The 24159-nt window shown below is 41.7% G+C and overlaps 1 protein-coding gene across 2 annotated transcripts in view; it reads left to right on the plus strand.

The window, feature by feature from the left end:
- The window catches only part of LOC126100487 (fatty acyl-CoA reductase 1-like), a 253551-nt gene that overhangs the window by 176488 nt on the left and 52904 nt on the right, over positions 1-24159 (plus strand). For both annotated transcript variants that reach the window (XM_049911094.1, XM_049911093.1), the window contains exon 7: positions 10194-10436. In XM_049911094.1, coding sequence (XP_049767051.1) covers positions 10194-10436 — 243 coding nt within the window. The remainder of the gene's footprint in view (positions 1-10193; positions 10437-24159) is intronic.

Genomic DNA, 24159 nt, shown 5'->3' on the forward strand with positions numbered 1-24159 from the left:
TAGCTCTGCAGAAGACGAAGAAATTGAAGAAATGTATGATGAAATAAAAGAAATTATTCAGATAGTGAAGGGAGACGAAAATTTAATAGTCATTGGTGACTGGAATTCGAGTGTAGGAAAAGGGAGAGAAGAAACGTAGTAGGTGAATATGGATTGGGGGTAAGAAATGAAAGAGGAAGCCGCTTGGTAGAATTTCGCACAGAGCACAACTTAATCATAGCTAACACTTGGTTTAAGAATCATGATAGAAGGTTGTATACATGGTAGAACCCTGGAGATACTAAAAGGTATCAGATAGATTATATAATGGTAAGACAGAGATTTAGGAACCAGGTTTTAAATTGTAAGACATTTTAAGGGGCAGATGTGGACTCTGACATCAATCTATTGGTTATGACCTGTAGTTTAAAACTGAAGAAACTGCAAAAAGGTGGGAATTTAAGGAGATGGGACCTGGATAAACTGAAATAACCAGAGGTTCTACAGAGTTTCAGGGAGAGCATAAGGGAACAATTGACAGGAATGGGGGAAAGAAATACAGTAGAAGAAGAATGGGTAGCTTTGAGGGATGAAGTAGTGAAGGCAGCAGAGGATCAAGTAGGTAAAAAGACGAGGGCTAGTAGAAATCCTTGGGTAACAGAAGAAATATTGAATTTAATTGATGAAAGGAGAAAATATAAAAATGCAGTAAATGAAGCAGGCAAAAAGGAATACTAACGTCTCAAAAATGAGATCGACAGGAAGTGCAAAATGGCTAAGCAGGGATGGCTAGAGGACAAATGTAAGGATGTAGAGGCTTATCTCACTAGGGGTAAGAAGATACTTCCTACAGGAAAGTTAAAGAGACCTTTGGAGATAAGAGAACCACTTGTATGAACATCAAGAGCTCAGATGGAAACCCAGTTCTAATCAAAGAAGGGATAGCAGAAAGGTGGAAGGAGTATATAGAGGGTCTATACAAGGGCGATGTACTTGAGGACAATATTATGGAAATGGAAGAGGATGTAGATGAAGATGAAATGGGAGATACGATACTGCGTGAAGAGTTTGACAGAGCACTGAAAGACGTGAGCCGAAACAAGGTCCCCGGGGTAGACAACATTCCATTGGAACTACCGATGGCCATGGGAGAGCCAGTCCTGACAAAACTCTACCATCTGGTGAGCAAAATGTATGAAACAGGCGAAATACCCTCAGACTTCAAGAAGAATATAATAATTCCAATCCCAAAGAAAGCAGGTGTTGACAAATGTGAAAATTACCGAACAATCAGTATAATAAGCCACAGCTGCAAAATACTAACACGAATTCTTTACAGACGAATGGAAAAACTAGTAGAAGCCGACCTCGGGGAAGATCAGTTCGGATTCCGTAGAAATACTGGAACACGTGAGGCAATACTGACCTTACGACTTATCTTAGAAGAAAGATTAAGGAAAGGCAAACCTACATTTCTAGCATTTGTAGACTTAGAGAAAGCTTTTCACAATTTTGACTGGAATACTCTCTTTCAAATTCTAAGGGTGGCAGGGGTAAAACACAGGGAGCGAAGGGCTATTTACAATTTGTACAGAAACCAGATGGCAGTTATACGAGATGAGGGGCATGAAAGGGAAGCAGTGGTTCGGAAGGGAGTGAGACAGGGTTGTAACCTCTCGCCGATGTTATTCAATCTGTATATTGAGCAAGCAGTAAAGGAAACAAAAGAAAAATTCGGAGTAGGTATTAAAATCCATGGAGAAGAAATAAAAACTTTGAGGTTCGCCGATGACATTGTAATTCTGTCAGAGACAGCAAAGGACTTGCAAGAGCAGTTGAACGGAACGGATGGTGTCTTGAAGGGAAGATATAAGATGAACATCAACAAAAGCAAAACGAGGATAATGGAATGTAGTCGAATTAAGTCGGGTGATGTTGAGGGCATTAGATTAGGAAATGAGACACTTAAAGTAGTAAAGGAGTTTTGCTATTTGGGGAGCAAAATAACTGATGATGGTCGAAGTAGAGAGGATATAAAATGTAGACTGGCAATGGCAAGGAAAGAGTTTCTGAAGAAGAGAAATTTGTTAACATCGAGTATAGATTTAAGTGTCAGGAAGTCATTTCTGAAAGTATTTGTATGGAGTGTAGCCATGTATGGAAGTGAAACATGGACGGTAAATAGTTTGGACAAGAAGAGAATAGAAGCTTTAGAAATATGGTGCTACCGAAGAATGCTGAAGATTAGATGGGTAGATCACATAACTAATGAGGAAGTATTGAATAGGATTGGGGAGAAGAGAAGTTTGTGGCATAACTTGACCAGAAGAAGGGATCAGCTGGTAGGACATGTTCTGAGGCATCAAGGGATCACCAATTTAGTATTGGAGGGCAGTGTGGAGGGTAAAAATCGTAGGGGGAGACCAAGAGATGAATACACTAAGCAGATTCAGAAGGAGGTAGGTTGCAGTAGGTACTGGGAGATGAAGAAGCTTGCACAGCATAGAGGAGCATGGAGAGCTGCATCAAACCAGTCTCAGGACTCAAGACCACAACAACAACAACAACAACAACCGAATCTACATCAGAGAATTCATCAGTTGTTGAGGAACTGTGTCATCTGTCAAAAGGCAACATCTTTAAACATTTCAACTTCCAACCCATTAAATCCAATAATTGGTGAAGGGCCAAATCAGCTTCTTAGTACCGATTTGGCAGATCCACTACCCACTGGTTGTGGAAGGTGCTAAATACTTAGTAGTAATTCTGGACAATTTTTCTAAGCACATAAGGCTGTGCGCAGTGAAATCCAAGAATTCGTCGCATTGAAAATAATTATTTCCCACGATTCGGTGTTCCCGAGTCAATCCTGTCCGATAATGCTTCAAATTTTACATCACTCAAATGGCGTGCATTCCTTGCTCGCCATGGGATCAAACAAATTTTGTTATCCCGATTCCGGCCCCAATCGAATTCGACATAAAGAATATGCAAAGAATTTAACAGCCTTATAAGGACGTACATTCTGAATAAGCAATCTAAGTGGATAGACTTCGTAACACCTTCCGAACAGATCGTAAACCACCGTTCCTATCTATCGACCGGATTCACGCCTCATCAGTTAATGTCAAGATCAAAAGAAAGGAATGAATGGATAGACCCCCTTCCAAAGTTACAAAACAACGAATTGGACCTAGACGCAAAAATCAGGCAAGCTCTCATATCATTGACAACGTATGCTAGCCTCCGGAAAAAAGGCATTTGATAAGGAAGTAAACAGTTATCTATTTCAAGGAAGGAGAAAAGGTATTAGTCAGGACTCACATTAAACCATCTATTGTTTAAGAAGAATCATAAATGGCAATACGTTTATGAAGGTCCTTTTGTGATTATAAGGAAACCCCACCTAGGTAGCTATTTGTTATCTGACCTTGCGACATAAAATCAAAGGATTGTTCCACCATCATGACTTAAGAAAATTTTATAACGCCAGGGATTAAGTTAATTTAAGCTGTAAGAAATTCTAAAGTATTGGAGATAATGATTAAGCAATAAGTAACAAGAACTGAACTGAGCCGATAACGGACGTTAAACAGTGCTAAAAGGAAACCTTATGTATTAAAACAACGTGTCTGGAAAATAAAATAGAGAATAGGCTGTAAACAAGTATTTATTTTAACAAACTTTATGCATGCAGGAATACATGTCCCAGAGGCGATTTTCAATTTTAGTTATAAGTTAGTATATAAGGAAAATGGTTTACTCGAGAGGTATTAGCCCCGAGATGCTAAAATGAGGAAAGAGGAAGGATCGAATAATGCATTTCTCTCGCCAAATAGTAAAATGAAAATGATTATATGCTCTTAGTATTAGCAAGTGGAATTTAATCGAGGACAAATCAATGACCTGTTTTGAAAGAAAATACTTAAAGTCCAGGCAAAGAAGGAAAGTAGTGTGAAAAGATTCGATTCCATGAGGTTATTCCCTAATTTAAAACACGAAGTTAATAAGGCACTACCCCTTAGCGCAAAGCAGTCGCCAGATTTAACTTGTAAGCTCCAGCACAGTTCTGTGCGAGTAAGGGAATAACATCTCTTTTGAAGTAAACCGATACCTAAGGTTAAGTGTGAACAGATAGATAAGGCAGTGGAATCATTAAAAAAACTGATCCTAGCCAAAAATAAAACAATGATGGAATAAAAAGGAAGCTAATTATATAATACAAAATAAGATGAGGCCAAGCTATAAACAAACCGAGGAAAAGAATGCACGTGTAGGCAACTTCACGCTACTATACAGTATAGCATCAGCGATAATTGAAAACTCTCAAGCTAGCAGCAAATATAGTAGACTCTCGCTCAAGCTTCACAGATCGCCACAGCAGCAAACAACAACATTGTAGTGAGATGCTTATATAAATATGCAAATGACAATTAATACCCAAATGCGTAATGCATAATCTTGACTCAGTCTAAGAAATGAACAAGGAGCAAGCTGCAGCAAGGTGCATATTAAATATACATACTTGAGGTGATAATATTAATTATGTGAATAATGAATCCCTTTCCTAAGTGCAAATCCTTTGAAATCCTTGATCCTATCAACTCCCCAGGATCAACTCAGAAAGATGCACGTGTGCTTGGCAAGTGAGGCACTACTTATGAAAATGAGTAGGTTCGTGACGCGTAAATTGCTTTTTCACTGTGAAATGTAAATTAATCTTCGACCCTGTTTGAGGAGTAATTCAAATTTCGTCGACGATCCGTGAGTAGGCCCGCTTTGCCCACTATTCTTTTTCGACTGTTTGTATTTCCACACGAAATCAAGAGGTGGTTTTATTGTTTCCAAGTCTGTCCTCGAATTTTTTTAAAAGACAAGTATACATGAAAGAAACTTTGAAATAAACGAGGTACTACTCAGAAGTCACTAAGTAAGATGAGGATTAAAAACGTATTGGACCTTCAAAATGAATGAACAAGCGTAATAAAGATTAATATGAAAGAAATTAATTTGTAAAGAAGACTGGAATGAATTTAGTCAAAGAAAGGACTTTTGAAAACTTACGTGTGACTGTAGATGCAAATGGTAACAATACGAATTAAGAAACAGTTGATCTGATTCAAAGTGGCTAATTAAATTCATCCTAAATTTTAAGTGAACTCTTGTAAATATTAGTACATAAGTCTACTTGTAAACACAGTGTAATGTTATGAAGTGAGAAACAACGTTCACGCAGACGCTCACCACAGTGCAAGTGAAGTTGTAAAGTTCGACGATTTTCAATGGCAGTATTATACTGCACAATACATGTAAAAAAGTTCATTGGTGTGTGTGTGATGAGTCATAATCCGTGTTGATACGCCCACTAAACCAGCTGGGCGGAACAGGTAATATTATTGTGGAAAGGGCCAAACGTTGTGGTCAGTTTCTCCTAATTTTCATTTATTGTAACTTAATAACCTTTACAACCAAAGCAGCATATAGCCAATGTTTTACCGAATGCAACTCTTTCACGGCTGAAGGCCTCCAAACAAGAAGTATTAACAAATGAACAAAATAAAAATCCAATTAAGATAGCAATAAAATAATTAAAAAACAGCAAACATATGCAAAGTGCAATACCAATGGCTGAAGGCCACATTAAGTTTCAAAATTTTAAAATATATTAACATAATCTTTTAAAGGCAGAAGGCCGCAATGTTTAAGCTTGAAAGATAAATTTAAAAATTAATTTTGCAAAATTTTTAAGAAACTAATGAAATACCATAAGCCTTGAATTTAAAGTAGCTGACAACAAATAATTGAAACACCGGTTGCACTCAGAAGCCTCCAGGGAGGTCAGTCTGCCCTCGTCCACTTAGGCGAGACAGGTGGTGAACCCAACTATACTTGTTCCGTCGGATCCCAACCAGGGGACAGCCACGGACCTACCGACACAATGACTTGCTCCAGTCAATCAGTACATGAGAACTCAAACTGTAAAGGTTACCAACGTGATAATCCACAATGGAGTATGTATTAGCTGTCAAAATTACACACCATGCTGGACAGTGACAACAGGTGAGGAAAGGACGCTGCCTGAAATTATGTTAGTGGCCAGGGCAGGTAACCGGAACACTAACGGCCACAAGACACAAAATGCCACTACTGCACTGAAATTGTAGTCGACCAAAATAGCTAATTGCATAGCATGGCGGCTAAATTTCAGCAGTAGAAACACTCTGTGTTGCTCACAGGAAAACCTCCGCAACAGCAAACCACCGAAAGGAACCACCACAACATGAATTGGCGTGGCTTGGGTAGTTGAAACCACTACTCAACTTTGACGTCCTGGGTCGGTGACCCACGAAGCTCGTAGCCTTTGGACAGCTCCACACACGCTCCGATACTGCGCAGGGCCTGCAGCGGTCCCAGCCGACTGCACCGCGCGGAGATAACTTCCCCCGTCCGCAACGACCGATCGACTGCCCGCTGGACCATCCGCGATTGCACTGCTGGTGCTTCTCCCAAGTCACTTCCAGACACACGACGGTGGAAATACTGGCTCGAATCCAACGATGCAGAGGAAACACGCCCACTGTCTAAACGACATTCCTGCGCCAAGAAAGGGCGACCTATCGACTGCCCGCTGGACCATCCGCGACTGCACTGCTGGTGCTTCTCCCAGTCACTTCCAGACACACGACGGTGGAAATACTGGCTCGAATCCAACGATGCAGAGGAAATACGCCCACTGTCTAAACGACATTCCTGCGCCAGGAAAGGGCCGGCCCAAGTTCCACGAGATGGTAATTGAAGGGGCCTAGTTACACGTCGCCCGATGAGACGACCGACCTCCCAAAGGCAGTACACCGACAACATTTAAAATCCCTTGTCAAAGGAAATAACGCGAACTACACACAACCTGGGAAACACTTGCATGAAGACCTGAAAGATACAGAACTGTAACTAAGCACACACGAAGACCATCGGGAGTCGATGCACACACACAGACGACTCATGAACGACCGGCGAACCATAACACGTCGCCCGGTACGACGACCGACCTACCGACCGACGGTCCACCAAGACCGCGGCCCGGCACAAGTGATGCGTGACGGCAGTGGTCGGGCGAGCCATGTCGACGCAGACTTCACTGCTGTTCTAACCCGACTGCACTAGCGCCGCATTGCAACCCCCCGATTGGCAGTTCCAGACTGCGCTCCATACGCGTTCCAACTGACTGGCAGCCCGAACTCGCTACGAACTGGCGACCCGAACTCGCAATCCCAACTGAACTCGCAACCGGAACTCCATCTGGCTTACGACAGACAATGACCGGGAAGTAATAGCAGTCGATCAAAGATACTACGCGAGGGGATATATCGATACGCGATGCTAGCGCCGGTCATGGTCAGGCAAAGCAGCAACTCAGTGACAGTAGTAATTTAAATTAACGTAGTGAGGTGGAAGTACGTTAAAAACAGGGTGTAAAATACATGGTGGCGGGAAGACGAGCCACGCACGGCTCACGTGTCATTTCACACATGCAGTTGCAGCGGTAGCTATCACTTACCTTTAAACCCGTAACTGGATAGGGGACAGGAAGCGATGTGATGCAGCTTCAGTGGCAGCATCTCCCTCCACCAACTTAAAAAGAAAAGCACAAAGCCACGATACGACGAACAAAAGCGACGTACGGCACATCAAAAGCGATATCAATGCACCGCAAGTATAAGTTCCTGTAATGTGCGCGGGCAGACTGAATTATAAGACCGTTCGCGACACTGCAGGCTGAAAGCCACCGTGTAACGAAATAATAAAAGCATTCCACTGCCAACAGCTGTTGCTGTGCGCTACACCCTGTAGCAAAAACATTGTCATCCAGTACTGAAAACATTTTTTTGTATATACCATGAACATTCTGAGAGACTCTAAGATGATAAATAGCCGTAATTAGTCCAATGACAATCATTTACAGCAATAAGTCACAAGGTCACCACAGAACACTGTTGAAATGCAAACTTTAACGAAAGGTCACGATTCAAATGAAAATAAGCATACGATAAAACGTCAAAGGATCCGATCCTTTCTATATCCCATACCACATGTATATAAAATTAGTTTTGTAAGCTATTCTAAAACAAGATATTTATCCGTTTCATATGTGAAATAATTCGGAGAGCCACTCTACAGCCCTGAAAGCGAAAGATACGGACTTGCTTGTCGAATCCATCAGCAGTGGCCGCTCTACAATCCAAATCTATGATAAATAGCGTATGTGTGACGGAAATAAACGCATAATTAAACGCGACCGAGCTAACGAAGCTTGACAATACGACAAAGCAATAAGCTTATAAGAGGATGAGAATGTAATGGATACATTAAAAAATGTATATAAACCTACAGCTTTAATTTTAAAAATCATCAAGAAAGACTGAAACCATGCAAAGACTGAAAGAAATACAGAACAAATTCACAATAATAAACGGACAGTAATTGCAAATTGTAACGTCAGTTCTTTTATTATAGAATAAAATGAAAACTTCTTTAATAACCTGTATGTTACACCCGAAAACTACAAATATTCCAGTGGGCATGAGGATGAAAGTAATACCTTCGACATTCCTTCCCTCATCATTGGAGGCAGTGTAATGTTGAAATATACGCTCAATAGTAAAAGCCTGATGGTCTGAAGTTATCAAACAATTTTAATGTAAAAGAAATGAACCGTAGCAGAGCAGCGACAGAATCTATTACTCTTTATCTTTGCCGCTCCTGCGCGGCTACTGTAAATCTCTATGTACACCTATCGATAAATGAGATAAAAAGAATTCCGTTTTTTCAACACAAATGGGGCCTTCGCGCTTCACCTTTGTTTTTACTGTTTCTATTCCATGAAAGACGGACGCATACGTGCTGCATTCAGCAATCTGTGTTTTATAATTTGTGCAAAATAATCTGTAAATGTGCTAATTGTCTTCTCAATCAGAAACATATAGTGTTATATAATTAATTACGAGCAGGCACCAGCAAGAGGACATTAATCTAAAGTATTGCCTGTGATGTGCAAAGCTTTTGTTAATACGCGCCAGCTATTCTAACTGTAACATAAAAAGGTACGTACCATTAAAAAAACGTGTGTTATATATGAAGAGTGCTTATTTTGACAAATTATCCTTAAGTATCTCCGTCTCCTCATTACTTGAATGTTAATCATTTTGTATCAGTTTATCTCCAGAAATTACGATCACACTGATGGACCAAACGCAGCATTGAGGCATGAGGGACATTATCGTTTTCCTATCATTTCTGTAACAATCCTTCTTTAATTGTGTAGTGTTGATTTGTTTCAAAGTCAGTAAATCTTTTGGTCCCTTAGTGTGGATCCGGATATGACTGCTGTCTTGAAAACGCCTGGAAATGATAAGATGCTTCCTACCAATCTCAAATAAATTAATCTGCTGCTCCATGTCGAAAGAATGTCAAGTATTTAGTTACTTGTTACTATAAGATAGCCGGCCGGGTTGGCTGAGCGGCTCTAGGCGCTACAGTCTGGAACCGCGCGACCGCTGCGGTCGCAGGTTTGAATCCTGCCTCGGGCATGGATGTGTGTGATGTCCTTAGGTTGGTTAGGTTTAATTAGTTCTAAATTCTAGGGGGCTGATGACCTTAGAGGTTAAGTCTCATAGTGCTCAGAGCCATTTGAACTATTTTACTATAAGATATTTCAATCAGTCTCTGATTCTGTCGCCAAGTTACACACAAAACATCATTATATCTTAAACACTATATATATATATATATATATATATATATATATATATATATATATATATATATATATATATATATATAACACTACAGTACTTGGACGGTAACGAAGGAGCGAAAGGTCGTCTTATCACCCCCTTAAATTAATAGTGCCAGCTCGAACAGTAACCACGGCAATCCTGTGTAAATGTGGGCTAAAGCCACAATAAAAAGAAAAAGATATTAAACAGATACCAGCAGACATTAGTAACTATCATAGTAAGTCTCGCTCATCATAACAGTACATAATTTAAAAATGAATATGAAATTTTTAGTAAATGTACTTTTGTCGGCTAACTCATAGGAAATATTTTAAACCCTAACAAAGAATAACAGTATTTTACACACTAACAAAGAAAAATAGCCCAGTACTGAGGCAATTTGTAGTTCACTGACCTACACTAACAAGACGTTTGTTACAGGCAGCCGAGTCCATATGTTTGCAACATAACTAATGGGAATCAGAATAAAGTCACCTGGGCTAGCATCTTGAAGAATCTGAAGAGAATTAATACGACGGAGGTTCCTTTGAGACCAGTTCTGTGGTATGGTGAGCCAATTGTGACGACTTCTGTTGTGTGGTACACAATTTGCCACTTCTTCCTCGAAGTTCTGCCTGCGCATGTTCTAGACTTCTTCATCCGCCTTTCTGGAAGAAAACCATTGTACGTATAAACATATAGTGACAGTAAAAATACTCATCATGATAGTTATTTTGTGTCATACTATAGCATTACATTTAGAGAGACTGTCATCAGGTGGAGCACCCTGGTACCATTATCATGAGCAGCTATGTGTTGTAACACGATTCTTGAGTGTTGGTAGCAGTTTTAACGTTTGAGGAATTTATGAGCATATGACTGTTTAATATGATGATACGTAAATTAAATCTTGGAAACGGTACGGTCGTACAACATTGTAGAAGACAAAACGAAGAATCGTTATTGGACTCGTAAGGATTGTGACACTGTTGAGCCAAAACGTTATGAACAGTTGCTTAACAGCGCTTTCATTCACATGTGAAAGGCAATACAGCGGATATTCTGCGTGGAATGAATTCGACAAGACCTTGTTAGGTTTCCGTTTGTATGTGACAACGGATGTCAACGCACAGGTCACGAAATTCCGGTGAACTACGGGCCAGTGCTTGGACAGCAACGAACTGACAACCATACCGTCCCAGACTTTTGCTATCGGCTTCAGGTCAGGAAAAGACACCAACATGAGTTTACTATCATGCTGCTGTAACCACTGCAGCACGATCCTGGTCTCATGACAGGACAATTGGCCATCGTGGAAGACATCAAGCATGCAGTAATATTCACGTGCGCCATAGCTGTCATGGTGCCTGTAATTATTACCACAAGTCCCATGGAAGCCCAGTTGAGTGTCTCCCATAGCATAATAGTACACCCATCATCCCACGTCCGGTCGTGGTGGCTGTTTCCAGCAGCCATTAGCCTGGATATCGGTGTATCTTGACACTACTATCAACCTGGTGTCATGACAAACGTGATACATCTGATCGGGGGGCATATTTACAGTGGTCTACGATCCAGTCTCGATGATCCTGTGCCTACTGCTTCGTAATTGACAGTGTCATTTGATCAACACTGAGGTTGTCTGCTGCGGATTCGCACGTTCAGCAATGTGCGCTGAACAGTTTGGTCCGAAGCACTTGTGCCTGTACCAGCACTGTACGCTGTCCTGAGGTATGCCACACATGGTCACCTATCATTCTTTATGGAGCGGGCAAGCATCAAACATCCACGTTCTGTGATGAGGCGCTCACGACCACATCTTGGCGCCTACTTATGGTTTCTCCGTTCCTCAACCATTTCCCATAGATGATCGCGGCTGTAGCTCAGAATAAGCCGCCTAACTTCGCCTTTTCTCAGAAGCTCGTCTCCAGGCACTTGGCTGAAAGAACCTGTCCATTGTCGTTGGATCACACCATTTGCAATGATTCCCCATTCGTCGCTACTCTGCTCACACACATACCTTCCATACTCCGTCCAGAGCTCGCAGAGCCGTTAGTCGGCAGTGTGTCTCGCAACAGTTAATGTGTCATCGTACAACGCAAGAACATATGAAGCACAAGAATATAACTGTCTCGTATTCTACACTCCTGTTCTGCAGTACCTATTGCTCAAGTTAGTACACCTCCCTGCTTCCTTGCAGATAATACTGAAAGAGCATTCAGAAATTTTTTCGATTGCAACTATAGAATTTAATATTAGTTGTAATGTTGTTACAGTTTGATATTACAAACTGTAGGTTACTTTTTTATGAAATATGACATCTTGTTATGAAGTTGTAACCTCCCCCTCACTTATCGACCTTAATGACAGTGAAAATTTAAACCACGTGTACCTAATGGAAATTTGGGAAAAGCAATCGTCACCGAAGTTGATTTGTCGGTAAAGAGGGAGGAAAGGGTTACATCTAAATGAAAGGAAAAATGCAAATGAAACTGGTGAAAATTAATTTTGAAAGGGTGTAAAGTTAATAAAGAAAGTAAATGTGCGGTCATCACATTAACAATTAATTGGCGCTAATTAAATATTTGAGATTTGGGGGAAATTATGGTCGCCAGTCCTAAGGACAATTACTATAGTAACTGAAAAAGAGGGTTTATTACACGTATAATTAGCTCTAGAAGCGTGGCAACTGAAGGCTGACACGTGTAGTGTGAAAACTGAAAGTTTGTCAGAAGTAATAAATTTCGCTATACTCTGACTTAATTTAGCAAAAGAAATAATAAAACCGGAAAATCGAAAGTTAATTTAGTGACTGAAGTTAATAGTGAGCTTTCTTTCTGAAGCACATCGAAATTCAGTAAAATACGGTTAGTCTTGGACTACCTCAACAATCATTTCGAAAGCTACTTGAATCTACGCAATTTAGAAATAAGAGATTTAACTTTGAACTTGAATTAAATGATTCTGAACAATTAACAATAGTAAAATTTAGTAGGTACCAAGCTGAACTGCAGTCACAGGTAAGCTAAAATACAGTAAAAAAACTCGCACTCATAATTCGTGCTTGTGTAATCTAAATATTATAGCCAGCTGTGAATACTTTAACTGAACTTTGAAATTAAAGCAGTGAAATAGAATAATATTGCTTTAATGCTGGCGTTTGAATTTCAACGACACTCGGGTTCATTCCAGAAAAGGAAGGGACCCTGCTTGGTAATGCAATTGGGACAATGAGCAACAAAGGTTCATGCTACGTTGCTGTAATTTTGTGATTTGAACAGTTTTAAAAGCTGAGGTCTGCCATACAGTTCTAAGACTTTACGTGCTTCCAGTCTTCCTAGTTGGTTGATTGAAGGTTTGAAGCCGTCGATCGAGGAGGTGGCGACAGTCACTCATTGTCGGCCGTCGCTGTTGCAGAAGCTGGATGTTGGCGCGCCTCCTTCTCGACATGGTCACTAGACGAAACGGGCTCTTGATGTGCGCCAGCTAATGCTTCCCGTCCGCGACACCATGTCAGAAACTATCATCGCAAGTCGAGTGCAATTACATTCTGCCAAACCCCAAAAGCGCGGCAACTCACGGGAGCTTCACACAACACACCTGCTCCACTGCACCACCCCAGCCAGACTCTCTCTGCTCAGCCCGTGCTCCATGCGACAGAGTTAACACTACCAAAGATCCTACACACTTTGATTCTTCACACGACCTATCGATTTAATCGTTCGACAGCAGTTTTCCCTAGGCAAGACCCAGCGTAAAAATACAAATAATATTTACGAAACAAACCAATTATACATCGACATAAATGCATAAATATATATATACAAATAGTAAAACAATTACAATATGTAAAGACACAGAAATGTCATATATTCAGGTAACAAAATTAAGGAAAACAAATTTATAGTACAATAGATGGAAATAGGAGGATATGCATTTCCGGCATTACAAAGTGATACACGAGAGAGAAAGAATTGAGTTCTGTGACTTTTAGACTATTTTTGCACGCTATAAATGTCACGAAATATTAGGCGACTGATTGGTTCATGTGAAAGGATTTGATAGACTTATATGATACACAAAACTGAGAAGTAGGTTGTGTTGATCCTAGTACTGTCAACTTCCAGTAACGCAGTTTCACACTAAAATTCACTTTGTCGAAATGTTCCTCTCTAATCACGGAATGGGAGACATCACAATAATAAGTACTATCAGTCAGAACGATCAAACAATATAAAAATAAAAACTACACATTTAACCAGCAAAGAGATTACCAAATATCGTTAACACAATAAAAGCTGCAGCAACAACACTTGTATTGGGCTTCATTAACACTCCTGCGAGATGTAGTCGCGGCACTGTACTACATGACAGCGGTTTGATCTACTACTTACAGTAACTTATTGAACAGCGTTTCAGAACAGATGACTATTCAACTACTACTCACCAAAATACCAACGCAATTTTAGGTCGTTTGAAGACATGTGTCTAAACAATTGAAATGATTTGACACTTTAATTGTTCTCTCAATCAACACTGTACTTTTGTTTTATCTATACTAATATAAAAATACAAAGTTCTTGATCGATTTACTTCAGGTTTTTACACGATACTCTAATAAATGATCAGGTGAACATAGGCTACTTTTACACGAAACTTTAATAAATGATCAGGTGAACGTAGGCTACACATTATGTACATATGTATGGCTGCATACGTGTATGTATAGCGGAGAGGCTTTTAGAAAAAATCTGGATATATAATTCGTGAGTGATTTACTTCAAACTTCAACACAATACTCTCTGTACAGAAATATGCTATATATTCTTTTAAACATATAAATGTAAATGTTATATAGAAATGGGAATTTTTACAAAAAGGATCGAAAAGTTCTTCACCTATTAACTTCAAATTTTTACACAATGCTCTAATGAACAGACGGTCATAGGCTATATATTTTTTAATGTATGAATACATGTCTAATACAAAAATGGGTAACGTTGATGAAAAAATTCTAGAGATGTTCTAAACTGGTTTCCTTTAAACTTCACACGATGGAACGATAGACATTCGTACGCAAATGAGATATTTTATAAACAAAAATGTACTGGTTTTCCGTTAAAACTCTGACAAAGAAAATCCTGTGCTGCCTTCTGCTGTGTAAATGTGCTGTTTTGTTTTCTTTCTCACAGTCACCCAAATTGTTTCCCCTGCCCCCATATATATTTTTTCCCAATGTGTAATTTTGTTGTTTTTTTCCCTTGCGGTTGGTTTTCGCAGCAAAGTTAGAAGTTGTGTATATGACTTACTGACTTATAATGAGCGTAGTATCAGGGAGTACTAATATGCAGTAACTATAAACGCGGTTCAAGGTCAGAGATAGGATGCAAGAACAGATGAATAGGGGAGGAAATAAACATAGTGAGAGAGAAGCACAAGATGGAGAAATGGGGGTGGTGGACAAGGAGAGGTCGCGGAGGAGATGGATGGAAAGAGGGCAGAAGATGATTAGGATGTACATCCAATTTCCATACACATTTAGGAATTATGGAGCACTGCTGATTTCGCTAGTCATAACACCGAAAAAGGAAAGGCTGCTTCATTGTAAATGTAAAACAGTAGTCATAATAACAACAAATACAATAAGCTACACTTTCAGTATCTCAGACGCACATACTCCTATCTGTCTTCACTGATCTTCTGTATTCAGTCACCATACTGATTATTGTCTACGCATTGTCTTCATACCAGGAATAGTAAGTTACGCATCTGATGACTCACTTGCAGTCACTTCTGCTGTGACGCTTACGTCACATTTCAGCCCAAGTTTTATTGTATTTCATCACAGATCACATAGAGGTTCACGCTACTATAAGTTAGCGAGCAGGCGAGACTGGTGGTTCTACCCACCCTACAGAGAGACAGATGGTCCGGAGACGTGGGAAAGGTGGTCCGAGTAGAAACTATGTCATTCTGGAGCTTACAGGGGGAGCGATGATTCACCTTTCTTGGCTTGGCATCTAGCACGTAGCTTTGTTTGTCTACATTTACTGTTCAGGTGTTTTTACGTGCTCGCGACTGTACTGACTCGTGGTTCCCTAACTATGACTTCAGTAACTCTAAATTCACGTCCAAAATTTGATTTAAGATTCCAGTTAATGTAAACCAGTGGTGGACAGAACCAACCAGTCTGCCAGCAGGCGCTAATAGTAGGTTAGTCTTATTCACGATGACTACGTGTTGTTCTTATGAGTGATGATTATTTCATATTATCAAAATTGAATTAAAGTTAAAACAAGCCCCAGAAAACAACTCTAAGCTCAGGCTGGAAACATCTTTCACGTCGATACTTTGCACTTGAAGCGAATGGATATTTTCTGTTATTCAAATTGAGTGAGAGTATCATTCGGCCTCGAGAAACTTATATGCGAGGTCTTGCACAGATACAAAAAAAAATTGTGGAGATATTTTTATTAGTTTTCATCGTAGTACCGTCAAAATCGTGCAGAAATTTTTGTGATCTTTCATGGTGCTCGATAATCTATGAGAATAATCCGCGATCTTTCATGCAAATGTTGTTGTTCGACTGGCTCTAAGACCCATTTCCTGATGTTGATAGTAAGACAATAAAATAAGGCCGCATCCTTTAATTTTAGATTCTCATCGAAGTGGTTTTCTGATATGCTCACTTGTCATTACATTAACTGATCGCAAACTAGGAACTGTGTCAGCAGGAAAGGTGCATGGGGACATCATGATAACTTTAGAATATACAAAGTAAGAAAGGGTCCCACTCCATCGAGCTATGGAGAAAGCAAATTGTTAGACGTGTTCACTGTGAATACCTCAGACTCACTCTCCAAATGGAAAAAATTACAAACTTGTGGCGTTAGCATTTCAGACACCAGAACGAGTAACGGTAAGAACATTCCATCTCTCATTCTCATTACTTAATTATTTAGAAAGGAGTGGATACTGCTACACCCAATTTCTTCACTCCTCTTCCATCTTGATACTGCACATCGACTTATTGATGACAGGTAGCCAGTCGTCAACATTTTACCATCAGGCAGTAATTTATACTTCTGAAGTCTGACTAACACTAACTCACCCATGCTTTACCGTCTCCAATCTCTATATTAACTTATCGATAACATGTAGGCAGTCAGTTACACTTTTCCGCAATACACGATACAATGAGATACACTTTTGATCTCTCATTTGCACTCACTCACCATTTTCATTGCTGCTCCTCCTTCTTCTACCTCAATGTTGACTTACCGAATAAGGTTGTTCAGCGATTAGCACATTGGAGTCGAATTTTGGAGGACAATTGCTCGAATAAACGTCTGGAGGGTGGTTCGTTCCGAAAGTGCACGTGCAACATTCTTCCCTAGCCTTTGGTAATCCAAACTTGCTGTCCGACACCAATGTCTTCACTGTCGACAAGACATTAAACTCTAACTCTTAAAACTATCTAATTTATAGTCGGTAGATAATCGTCTGCAATTCGCCATAATAAAATGAGTTACGCTTCCGATTTCTTACGTACGCACACTCCACCTTTCGTCATTGTTCTACTATCTCCAGTCTATGTGCCGACTTCTTGATAAGACATAACCAATCGTTTACAGTCGTGATCATGCAATAAGTTACGTTTCTCATCTCCCACCTGCGCTCACTTCCTTTTCATTCCTGCTCATCATTCATCAGTCTCCATATTGACCTACCCAGTGTGGTGGTGCAGAGTTTTACACATTGCATTTGTGTTTTTTGGGAGGAGTTGATTGAATCGCCCTCCAGCCTTACAAAATTAGGTATTGGTTTGCTTCTGTAGATCACTCTCATCAAATGCAAGGCTAGAGCCGACGAAAAGAGCATGGCGTTAACATTCCTTAACCGTTGGTAATATTAGTTTTTTCACTGCTTCCAATGACCTCGCCACTGAAAGGAAAAATACGATATACCGACTTATCGATAGCAGGTTGCCACATACAGATATCTAAGTAAAATCCAGGATTGGCCCTTTGAAAAAGGTCTAGCCAGTTTCATTCACTAATGTTTCACAGATCGTGGTTGAGCTCCATCTCTAATGATCTAACTGTCATTACAATTTCAAGACCGACTGTTCGATAACAGGATGCCAATGGTACATATCTCTTCATAATACAATATAAGAAAAAGTCGAACCACGAACAATTATCTGAATGGGATGGAAGCAGGTAAATGTGATGTACAATATACAGACAAGCAAATGATCATTCATTTCCGTGTCCGGTCAGCATTTCCAGAAGGTAGCAACTCCAGTGGCCTTGTTGGTACCGTCGATCAGGTCCTGTGTTGTGCAGGGTTGTTCAAGTTGAGGACATATTAGCAGGTGGGCCGGGTCTTGTGTTGTTCCGCACTCGCAGGATGTATCTCCATCAACTGGAAGAGTGCCCCATTTTCGCATGTTGGACTTGCATAGAGGAACGCCCACGTAAGACGATTGAGCGATCTTCAAATAGGGTAGGGCAAGTCGTTTCCTGATCAAGGGAACCAACAAGGCCATGGGAGTTGCTATCTTCTGGAAATGCTGACCAAACACGGAAATGAATGATCATTTGCTTGTCTGTATATTGTACATCACATTTACCTGCTTCCATCCCATTCAGACTTTCCTTTACGGGGACATCAGGTCGTAGCTTGCTTTTCCACCTGGTGATGCGGTTAGACTCTGGTGTTCCCTGTAGTGGTTGAGTCCTGTTGATGTTGGGAGGAGATGATTGAAATCGCCATCCAGCCTTACAAATTTAGTTATTCCTTTGTTTCTGTAGATCACTCTCATCAAATGCAAGGATAGAGCCCACGAAAAGAGCACGGCGTTAACATTCCTTAACCGCTGGTAATATTAGTTTTTTCACTGCTTCCAATGACCTCGCCACTGAAAGGAAAAATACGATATACCGACTTATCGATAGCAGGTTGCCACATACAGATATCTAAGTAAATTCCAGGATTGGCCCTTTGAAAAAGGTCTAGCCAGTTTCATTCACTAATGTTTCACAGATCGTGGTTGAGCTCCATCTCTAATGATCTAACTGTCATTACAATTTCAAGACCGACTGTTCGATAACAGGATGCCAATGGTACATATCTCTTCATAATACAATCTAAGAAAAAAATAAGAAAAATTCGAACCACGAACAATTATCTGAATGGGATGGAAGCAGGTAAATGTGATGTACAATATACAGACAAGCAAATGATCATTCATTTCCGTGGCCGGTCAGCATTTTCAGAAGATAGCAACTCCTATGGCCTTGTTGGTTCCCTTGATCAGATCGTGTGCTATGCAGGGTTGTTCAAGTTGAGGACATATTAGTAGGTGGGCCGGGTATTGTGTTGTTCCGCACTCGTAGGATGTATCTCCATCAGCTGGAAGAGTGCCCCATTTTCTCATGTTGGTCTTGCATGGAGGAACGCCCACCCTAAGACGATTGAGCGATCTTCAAATAGGGTAGGGCAAGTCGTTTCTTGGAGCTAGCTCTTCCTTTACGGGGACATCATGTGGTAGCTTGCTTTTCCACCTGGTGATGCAGTTAGACTCTGGTGTTCCCTGTAGTGGTTGAGTTCTGTTGATGAAGCTCTTTCTCGACTTCAGTCGACGGACTACAGCCTAATGATCATGCAGTGGATGTCGGTGATCATAAGTTTGCTTAGCCCACTCTGCATCAGCAGAAACAGACCTTCTAATAGTGGGGGGAGCTATTCCAACAATCGGGCAGATTTTATCGACTGGAGTTGGTTTTATACATCCCAATAAAATTCGAACGGTCTCATTGATTGCAATATCAACCTGTTTGGTGTGAGTGGATGCACTCCATACAGCTGAAGCATATTCTGCAGCGGACACACGCAAAGAAAGAGCCGAAATTCTCAGGATGGGAGGACTTGCTCCTCAGGCGGTGGATGTGAGCTTCCTCAAGATGTTACTCCGTGAACTGATTTTCAGCCTGGTGCTATGGCAATGTTTCTTGAAGGTCAAAGTTCGGTTAAGGGTAACACCATGATGCACTGGTGTTGAAAGTTGCTCCAGTCATTTATCTTGGCATGTAACATCCAGTTGCCGCCGAGCTTCTCTATTCTTCAAGTGAAATGCGCTCACATGAGTTTTGTTGGGGTTTGGCTTTAGATGATTGGCTTTGTAGTAGGCTGCGTTTATAGCGTGGAAGTCAACTCTTCTTCTACTTCTTCAAACGTCTTTCCTCGAGCAGCCACTGCAGTATCGTCAGCATAGATGAAAAGCCTAGAATTTTCCGATTTGAGCTGGTCATTAGTGTAAACATTGAAGAGCACAGGGCGAGCACACTGCCTTGGGGTAGGCCATTATTTTGTATGCGCCTTCTGCTCTTCTTACCATGGAGAGAGACTTGGAATCTTCTGTTCTGCAGGAAAGTACCAATAAGGGATGTTAGTTGATAATCCTTGGTGAGTTAGTAAATTTTCCTCAGAAACTTCCTGTGATAGTGTCGTACGCAGCTGTTACGTCGAAAGAGGCAACTCCTGTTACCTTACCCTGTTCGAAACCTTCTTCGATGTGTTGAGTGATATTCAATATCTGACTGCAGCACGACTTTCCAGGTCGAAAGCCAGCTTGTTGAAGCATGAACTTTTCTTCGAGGGTGCCTCTAATTCGGTGAATGATAAGATGCTCGAAGACTTTGAAACAGTGGCATAACAGTTACACTGGACGAAAGTTTTTAGGGTCGTTTGGTTCCTTACCAGGTTTAAGTAGTGCAACCACACGAGCTTTCCTCCAGAGCTTTGGAATATCTAACCTTGATACACACTCATTATACATTCTAAGCAGCCAGTGCAGACTGGTATGGCCGAACTTCTTGATCTGTTCTACTTTTATGTCATCGATGCCAGCAGCTTTGTTCACTTTCAAGGTGGAAATGGCAGATTATAGTTCATCCAAGGTGAATGGCTCTCGGAGGTTATGGTTATCGCATCCTGGGGTTTGTTCCAGTTGCTCCCGTGTACTCCGAACTTTAGTCTCCCCGTCCATTAGTAACTGTGTAGCAATCTGATCTGCTGTTATTGCGGTGACGTTTCTAGATTTCGTTAGGTTACCGCTTACTATTTAATTATATGTCAAGGTTCTCCACCAACGAGGTCCACTTAGCTTTGCGATTTGCTGAGATAGTTTGCAGCAATTCCTCACCAACCTTGATAGTGTCATCAGCAAATGAGTCTACCTCGAAAATATCTTTGTAACAGTTCATTAGCTGTTTGCTGTCATCAGACAGTCCTGGTATGTAACTTGTTCTACAGCCTCTTGGAATAGTCCTTCTTGAAACTGTCAGGACGCATTCGACAAAAGAATCGTACGTCTCAAGTTGTGGTGAGATCTTGGCAATTTCTGTGTCGAGCTCGTTGGTGAATCTTTCCCAGTCGGCCTACTGGAAATTAAATCTTTGTATGAAAGGCACCTCCTCTGGCATTACCATGACATTCACTTTGCAGTCTACAGGTCTATGTTGCGAGGATGGGATGCGCTTACCCATCATCTTGACACAACTCCTAGCAACTTTTGATGACACGTATATATTATCGGGGTTGTAGCCTCTCCTCCGTCGGCCACTGTTGAAGGATGCCGGCAGCTTTGGATCATGACTCTCTGCCCAGGTGTCTAGTTTTTCACGACTGGTATCTGAATTTGGGTGTCCCCATGATGTGATTCGGCAGTTGTAATCGCCAAGGATGAAGTTTACGTCCTGGTAGTTAAAGTCGATAGGTGCCTCAAACGTGAAGTCGACACTGGGAGGCTTGTGTATAGAAGTAGCGCAGAAGTGTAGCGTACATACTGAAAGAATCTCGATGTCATCCCTATCGGTCAGCGAAGTTGATGTGATATTTAAGTTTGTTCTGCTGAAAACGGCACTACCGTATTTATCATGGGGCCGTTCCAGAACAAGTTACATGCCTGCAATTTTGGGCCGATGGCTATTGTACCCTTGGGGAGTTTCTTGTACTAAAAGGATGTCACTTTTGTATTCCACACATAAATAGCCAGAAAGGTCTCTTTGGCACACGAAAATTCCTCAATATTTATCGAGATCGTAACAAATGGTCTTAAAAAACACCGTTTAAGAAGATTACTACTTTTACTTCTGTGTTGACTGGTGGTGGAAGAATCAGCCGCTGCTAATGTGCAACGTTGCCCATGGTGCACCCGATTGTACTGATTTTTCATTGTGTAATCCATACAATCTTTGGGGAGGCTTCTTCCTTGCACCCCAAATGATTATAGTTTTAGATACTTTGTATGATTTATGCAAGAAGAAGACCTTCACAAACTGAGCAAGTCAGTAACACATTGGTCCACAACTGGCACTTATGCAACCAGTTATCCGGCTAAGCATGGACTAGCAGTGTTGTTGGATATTCTCCTCGGGATAGCGTCCCGAATTCTGTTTAATCGACGCGTTAGAACCTTAAAATCCAGAAATGGTTGCAGAGCCACGTCCATAACGCTTCAGATGTTGTCATCTGGGAGAGATCAGGCGACCTTACTGGCCAAGATAGGTTTTGGGAAGCACAAAGACAAGCAATAGAAACTGTCGCCATGTTGTCTTACTGAAATGTAAGCGCAGGACTGTCTTCCATTAAGGAACACAGGTCATTGAATATCGCTGCTGGTAAATGAAGAGTTTCTTGGACCACGACCTCACATCCCAAATGGTTTACCAGCAGCTATGTCATCCGGTCTCGAAAGCCTTAATTCTATGATCATCGAATATCGACGACTAAATGCTGTGCTGGAGGGGTGCCACGGATGACAATCACCCTGGTTGTTGGGCCGTATGCCGAGCGTCAGTCAGGTCAGGTTGGTGTACCACTGCTGTCTGGGGCGTCTCCCGACGTGTCTTCGCTGGTTCTTGGGCTGAACTCATCACTGAAGACAATTTTACTCTTGTCAATGAGGTTAGAGCAATACCCACTTTCACTTGGCGAGAGATTCTACTGCTTGTCTTCGTGCTTGCCAAACCCTATCTTGGCTAGCAAGGTCATCAGATCTCTCCCCAATTGAAAAAAAATGGTAACATTATGGGTAAACCTCTTCAACCAGCTTGGGATTTTGACGATCCAACCCACCAATTGGACAGAAGTTGGGAGGATATCCTTCAGATGCATAATAACAAATTTGTCAATTAACGCCAAGCTGAATAACTGCTTGCATGAGGGCCAGAGGTGAACTGTTGACTTTCTCAATGTGTGAGGCTTTTTCTATTGAAAACATCACCCAGTTTTTTCTAAAATTGTAATCATTTTTTTATTTAATAGATTATTAGTATTACAGATTGACCATTTCCGAGTGGTAACAATCGAGGGTCGTTTCCAACTAAAAATTAGTAAAATGCTGCAGGGGTGGAATCTTCACTTTTTTCTACACCTTCTCGTAGCGCCGTTCGTTTGTTGTTTTTTAGATAACTACACTCCTGGAAATGGAAAAAAGAACACATTGACACCGGTGTGTCAGACCCACCATACTTGCGAGAGGGCTGTACAAGCAATGATCACACGCACGGCACAGCGGACACACCAGGAACCGCGGTGTTGGCCGTCGAATGGCGCTAGCTGCGCAGCATTTGTGCACCGCCGCCGTCAGTGTCAGCCAGTTTGCCGTGGCATACGGAGCTCCATCGCAGTCTTTAACACTGGTAGCATGCCGCGACAGCGTGGACGTGAACCGTATGTGCAGTTGACGGACTTTGAGCGAGGGCGTATAGTGGGCATGCGGGAGGCCGGGTGGACGTACCGCCGAATTGCTCAACACGTGGGGCGTGAGGTCTCCACAGTACATCGATGTTGTCGCCAGTGGTCGGCGGAAGGTGCACGTGCCCGTCGACCTGGGACCGGACCGCAGCGACGCACGGATGCACGCCAAGACCGTAGGATCCTACGCAGTGCCATAGGGGACCGCACCGCCACTTCCCAGCAAATTAGGGACACTGTTGCTCCTGGGGTATCGGCGAGGACCATTCGCAACCGTCTCCATGAAGCTGGGCTACGGTCCCGCACACCGGTAGGCCATCTTCCGCTCACGCCCCAACATCGTGCAGCCCGCCTCCAGTGGTGTCGCGACAGGCGTGAATGGAGGGATGAATGGAGACGTGTCGTCTTCAGCGATGAGAGTCGCTTCTGCCTTGGTGCCAATGATGGTCGTATGCGTGTTTGGCGCCGTGCAGGTGAGCGCCACAATCAGGACTGCATACGACCGAGGCACACAGGGCCAACACCCGGCATCATGGTGTGGGGAGCGATCTCCTACACTGGCCGTACACCACTGGTGATCGTCGAGGGGACACTGAATAGTGCACGGTACATCCAAACCTTCATCGAACCCATCGTTCTACCA

The sequence above is a fragment of the Schistocerca cancellata genome, chromosome 9 (genome assembly GCF_023864275.1).
Source record: "Schistocerca cancellata isolate TAMUIC-IGC-003103 chromosome 9, iqSchCanc2.1, whole genome shotgun sequence".
NCBI classification, from domain to species: Eukaryota; Metazoa; Arthropoda; class Insecta; order Orthoptera; family Acrididae; genus Schistocerca; species Schistocerca cancellata.